At 31.9% G+C, this 6,573-nt stretch overlaps 1 protein-coding gene across 1 annotated transcript in view; it reads left to right on the forward strand.

Moving 5' to 3' along the window:
- LOC110036274 (60S ribosomal protein L7-2) overlaps positions 1–5,779 on the forward strand; it is a 9,028-nt gene extending 3,249 nt beyond the window's left edge. Inside the window, exons 5-7 of the mRNA XM_020740683.1 lie at positions 5,041–5,120; positions 5,215–5,317; positions 5,402–5,779. Coding sequence (XP_020596342.1) covers positions 5,041–5,120; positions 5,215–5,317; positions 5,402–5,617 — 399 coding nt within the window. The 3' untranslated portion in view covers positions 5,618–5,779. The remainder of the gene's footprint in view (positions 1–5,040; positions 5,121–5,214; positions 5,318–5,401) is intronic.
- The last annotated feature ends 794 nt before the right edge of the window (positions 5,780–6,573 follow it).

The following is a 6,573-nucleotide window of genomic DNA, read 5'->3' on the forward strand; positions in this document are numbered from 1 at the left end:
CCAAACACGATCAACGGTTTGTTCGCTCGTGTTCGGCTCGAAATGGCTCGAAATAAAAAAATTATATGATTTTTTATATAACAATATATTACATATATTATTTATATAATAATCTATTATATATATTTATGTCTAAATTTAAATCATAACACCTCATGTGGTAATGTGGTTATTGTTTTTTTTTTTGGTATAAATTTGATCCAGGTTCGAATCCCACACTTTATATCTATTTTTCTCAATTTTAGTTTAACAAACCAATTTCGAGCCGAACCCGAGCCGAACACGAATATTTAAATCGAGCAGAACACGAACACACTGTTCACGAGCTGATTTTGAACGCGAGCTATTTCGAACGAGCCGAACACGAGCCAAGCCTGAGCTCGCTCAAGCTCGACTCTACAACCCTAATTATAGGATAGATTATGGGGGTTGAGGCAAGCTCACCAGAAACAAAGTTAGTTTTCAACATTCTAAGTTTTATAGCAAGTTTAAAATATATGAGAGATTCAACATTAAAAATAGAACCAAAATATATCTTAGAAGGCAATTCAAGAAGAAAGCACTACGTCCCACTTTTAAGATTTTATAAAATTTTAAAGGGACCATATGCCTTAGATTGTAGCTTTAAATCTGATTGAGCAATATTTCTTGAGCCTAATGCATACCAAAATATAATTTTCCTAATTGTAGTTCTTATGAGATCTCTTATGGTTAGCCGCATCATCATATTTAAAGTTAATTATTCTAATTTGCTTTTTAATACTCATGCAGGATAGGAAGATCTTGTATAAAAATGCTCAATTAAAGTATGCATCGGATAGAAGTTGTGTAAGATCTATGAGTCTTATAGGATTATAACCATACATTATTTGAAAAGGTGTTTAAAGGCTTGCGTTAGAAATTGTGCAGTACTACGTAAACAATAGTAGTTTCATGATGCAAATTACAAGTTCTTAAGTTATCTACTAGGCATCTCAATAGATTTCCTATTTTTGTGTTGGCAACCTCAATTTGACCATATATTTATAGGTGGAAATTATATGAACACCTAAGTTTTGTATCCAACTACAATCATAGGATTTTCTAGAAATAAGATATAGTACTAGAAAGAAGATATGAATCACACGTCCATTTCAAACACAATTGTGGAAGCCAAATCAAGTAAACTAGTAATCTTCTTAAAGAATAGCTTTAAAATGAAGAATTATTGGTTTTATGGCTCAGAAGAAAATTTGCCTTTTTAAAAAGTCCATTAACTACCACGAAGATATTGTCATGGCCTCTAGGTGATTTAGTAAATCTTAAAAGGAAATTCATGGATATGTTCTCCCAATGCCTATAGGGAGCATGAAGTGCTATGGGTATTAGCCATATTTTTGGTTGGTGAATTTGGGTTTCTTATACGTATGACTTTGATATACAATTCTACAAACATTTCTCTAACTAGATGGCTGATGAAATATACTTTAACAATGTTATCTCACCTTAGATGTTGAATAACATCTTCTGAATGTAATTCATCAATTAACAAATCTCTCTAAGAAGTATTAAGCATGCATAAATATCTAACCTATTAAGATACTCATAAAAAACAACAGTATTTCAGATAAGGGTTCTTGTTCTTATGGTCAGTCAAAATAACATGGAAATCAGGACATAGCGTGTAATTATATACAAGTCTATCAAAACCGGGCATTTGAAGATCAAGTGAAGTGATCATAAGGGACACCTTAAAGTAGACTTCTGTTGCTTTGTTTTAACGTGTGACATCTGCTTTATCTATGCTAGAAGCAACAAAGATCACTTCAAAATCTCATAAAATTTTGGAATTTTCAAAATAAGAGAAGATGCCATCAGGTTCTTTACTGATCAAAAGCATTTTGTGCATTAGCTGTCAAGGCAAAGATATCTCTTATGAAATCAGTAAGAGATGCTGCAATGATACTAAAACTCTAAATGCACCTCATATAAAATGCAGTCAACCCATGGAAACTTATCCTCACATCGGTGAAAATAGCATCATATTGTTAGTCTCTTTGCGCTGAGCTTGCTCTAGCTAACGAATTTTCATACCTGGTATTTTTGTACTAGTGTTTTCTTATGCTTGTTTGCGTGCTGCACCCGACCTATCCTATTCTTTCCTGCGTGATATTCTATTCCTGCACACCTATCTCTAACTTTGCAATATGTGCCTACACACTCGTCTGCATGATTTCCAGTTTGCTTGCATGTTGTCATGGTTCAAAAATTCATTTGAGGGGCACTTGCCTCAGGCCTTGCCATGAAACGACCTGCAATTGCCACAAAACCTGTGATTTCATTTTTCCTTAGTGGCTTTATGCTTTTTTTCTTTTAAGGTGTAGGACACAAAGTTATATGCCTTGAGGCACATGAGACAAATGCCTAAACTCAAAATTTGCTTTGAAAGACGCTTTTGAGCTTGTATATAAGAGAATTTAAGTTATTTGTTCTATAGAGTTCTATGTTTTTAGGAAATTTTCCTTTTTATTTTTAACTTTTTAAAAGTTTAAACTAATTTTTAATATTTATTTTAATTAGTTTGTTATATTTTCTTTTTTGCTCTTTTTATTTTAAATTTTTACTTTTTTTAATAAATCATCTATTTTTTAAATTTTATTTTTCTAGTTTTCTTTTAAACATTCTTTTTCATTTTTTATTTTAACTTGTTTTTATTATATTTCTCTATGTTGTTTATTGCTTTTGTTCAGTTTTTAATTTTTTCTAAACATTTTCTTCATTATTGCATATTAAAGTGTCTTTAAATTATGATTATGCCTTGATTTGACTGAAGTTTTATGTCAGCTTCGATAAGGCAAAATGACTCGATTCTCTATTTCACGTGTAAAATCTTGTGTGACCGCTTGCATCTCACTCCCATCACTAGCAACATCATATCATCGTACAGCTTATTTTATTCCTATCCAAATTCATATCTAGTTGCAATTTTCTAATTATTCCCATTGAATAACAACTCTTATTCTGTTTCAACCATAGAAAATTATCCTTTTGATTTTAATATTTCCCATATATAAAGGTATCCAAACATTGGCTTTTATGTCATGAAAATTTTTTGTTTTCTATTTGTTTAATGATATGATCAAAAATTGAATTGTTCAAGATACATAACTTATGGAAGCTGCATGAAAAACACAAATCCTATGCGGTGTTGCACAGGGTCAATATACTTTATGGAATTGATGTTACTATTTTGTCGACTTGTTTTATAGATGGAAAATAGCGTGTAATATATATTTTTCCAGGGTTGATTGGAAAATTTTTAGTAAAAAGTTTTAGTTGATGGATTTGAAGAATCATACAGTTATCTTCATAGATGTTATCATAGTCTCGACTTCTATTTGAAAATTTATCTATCTGAATGAGAAATCAAAATGACTAATTTTATATCCTAGTTTGAGCTATTTAGTCTATCATACTTCAACAACTCTAGTATTTTTTTCTTTTCACACCTGAGGCCCAAGTATGATAATGTGATTGAGCCTGAAACTGATTATTAACCTAGTAATTTTATGCCCCTGGATGACCCTGAGCACGTGTTTGGATTATATATTCTAATACGGTTATCATTGTACTTGAGTCTCTAATTATTATTGTTTGACTTCAAACCCAACAGATGGTGAATTGGAGATATAAATTAACTCCTCAATTTTGTGCTGTGTTGTCAGTGTAATCAAAGTGTGATGTCATCATACTTCTATATATAATGCCACAAATTCGAGTTTGTTACAATTACCGTCATCATGGTGTGATTGTGGAATTTCTTATGGATTTGATTGAATAAGGCCTGTTGAAGTATGTTGGTGCCTGCAGCTTCCTTTTTTTACTTTTATGCCCAATATGCATATGCTGAAAATCTTAAGGATGTTTGTGAAGTACTTTCTCCTCTACCATGTTCATCAGGCATCCTAGCGAAGGGCTTATGCGTGACTCTTAAGGACAAGAGTTTATAGCAGTTAAAAGAATTGATTCATCCCAAGAAATTGAATTTAAATTATTTTGGTATTTTAAAGTAATTTTGGATTCATTTTAATTGAAATTAGCTGTGATTATCTTTCTGATATAATTTAAGATTTAGATTTGAATCATTTAGGATTAAATCTTGATACAATTAAATTTGATTTAAAATGCCTATTGTAACACTTTATAAAAATAGGGATTTCATGGCTTGCATTGTGGTAACTGATTGATGAATTAAAATGAAAGTCTCTTATGTTACCTCTTTCCTCTCTCTCTCTCTCTCTCTGAGTAGATTCATGGCTTGTTCAAGTACTTTTCATCCATTCCCTTGCCTTCTCAATTGCTTGATGATTTAAGTGCTGGTTTTCTTCTGAAAATATTCTATAAAGAATACTCGCATATTTTCATGACCATTTGTCTTTAGGGAGCGAGAAAATGTTGTGAACAACGTATATACTTTAAGCTTTAAACTGGATTCCAAACTTTTGGCCATGCTATTCGGAAACTCTGAGTAGAACGAAGTATAAGGGGGATGGCTTCTTGTTGATTGTGAAGCTTTTATGTCTAGAATATTTCTGGAATCATGAAAAATCTTAGAATATACGGATCTAGTTTCCAAAAGTTAGTCTTGTAATCCCTCGAGCTTAATTTTTTTTCTCGCACTCTTTGCGGTTATGCTATTCTAGAGGTTTTCCAGATAAATAAGGGTTGGGGTTTCAAGAGCAACATAGGTATCGTGAAACCCTTGATAATTAAATTTCTTTTGTTCTATTTTTTTTCAATTTGGGAGAGAAAATTAGTCAGGAGTTTAAGAGGAATTTTTCTTATTTTTTTCCTTTCCAAATAATACTCTCAGCCAGAAAACGTTAGTAGTTTTTTTTTTTCTCTTTTATGCCACTCCTATTTTAAGCTCCCATGCAAAATACGGCTGTCCTTGGAAGTTAAAAAAAAAAAAAGTTTACTGTGTTCTCAACCATTTTCAAGAGCTTGTACATCAAGGGATGTTAAAGCGTGCAGTTTATTTTTGCAAACAAAATTTCGCAGATCTTTAATGGCGTGTTCCTGAAAGTGAACAAGGCCACTATTAACATGCTTCGGAGGGTGGAGCCTTATGTTACCTATGGGTAATTTTTTTTCTTGTTTTATTGGTTTTTCTCATTGTCAGCATTTTGTTAGCTTACTATATTTGGGATTATTTTGTTATTTTTAATGCTTCAGCTATCCTAATCTAAAAAGTGTGAAAGAATTGGTTTACAAGAGAGGCTTTGGGAAATTGCAGAAGCAAAGGATTCCATTAACCAACAATTCCATCATTGAACAGGTTTAGTTTTTATGCATTGCTTAAAACTTACAAGGTTTTATTTAGGATTTTTCATAAAATTTTGATGTTTTTTTACTGATGCAGGGTCTTGGGAAGCATAATATTATTTGCATTGAGGACCTCATCCATGAGATTTTCACTGTGGGCCCTCACTTTAAAGAGGCCAACAACTTCCTATGGCCATTCAAGCTGAAAGCGCCACTTGGAGGCCTAAAAAAGAAGAGAAATCATTACGTGGAGGGAGGAGATGCAGGGAACAGGGAGAACTACATCAATGAGCTGATCAGAAGGATGAACTAGGTTCTAGTGATTCCGGCATTCATCCATTTTTGTTGTTTGAAATGAGACATGAAATTGTGTTGCAGTTTTGGTGCTTATAATTTTTTAAAGTTTTTAATTTTGTCCACTTGCTTTATTATTGACTATATTTGAATTGAATTGAATTTCCTCTATCCATGTTAATCACTCTTACCTATTGATTTTAGCATAAAACTTTGAAATTTATCTTTTTTCCAGAAAGTTAGCTTCTATGTGCATCTTAGGAATGAATGTCCATTTTTTTTTTTTATAATTGTGCATTTGGCATTGCTAGATGTGAAGTATATTATCTTGTCCCATCTCATTTTTGTGAAGTCTCTTATTTTGTTATCAAAGCGTACCTCAGTACTGAGTGTGTGTTTAATGTCAAGTTGTAGTCTTATGGTTTATTGTGTTAGAAATTATGATCATTTGTTATGCGGCGCCTGAGGTTTTATGATCTTGTAGTAATTATGTTTGACAGACCTCATTTTTATTTATGAACCAATACATTTTGGGGGGCTATGTTTTTATCCTCTACTTGTCTATTGGCTTGAATATCTCAACTAAACATTGTTTATTATACTCATTGGGTTAGAGTTTTTAAAATAGAAGAGCAGATTCCTTTTTTGTGAAGTTCAACTCTCATTTGCCTTTTACATATTTGGGACATTTAGGTACATACCGCCCCATTCTTATGTATTTACTTTTCTAACACCTAAACTTTTGTTTTACATTAATACCACGCAAATTTTTGATATCACATAAAAAAAAATGCAGCTATTTTTAACTTTTAAATGATGAAAGACATCTTTTTATGCATAGCTGAGGTGGCATATTGGTAAAAATTGAAGTTTGGGTGTTAGATATGTAATTTCATGGAATTGAGCGGTATTTATGTAAATCTTCCTATGTATTTTATGTTTCTCCAAAATGTTTTTGATCTTCTTCAGTTATGT

Source organism: Phalaenopsis equestris, unplaced genomic scaffold, assembly GCF_001263595.1.
Source record: "Phalaenopsis equestris unplaced genomic scaffold, ASM126359v1 Scaffold204547, whole genome shotgun sequence".
In the NCBI taxonomy this organism is placed as follows: domain Eukaryota; kingdom Viridiplantae; phylum Streptophyta; class Magnoliopsida; order Asparagales; family Orchidaceae; genus Phalaenopsis; species Phalaenopsis equestris.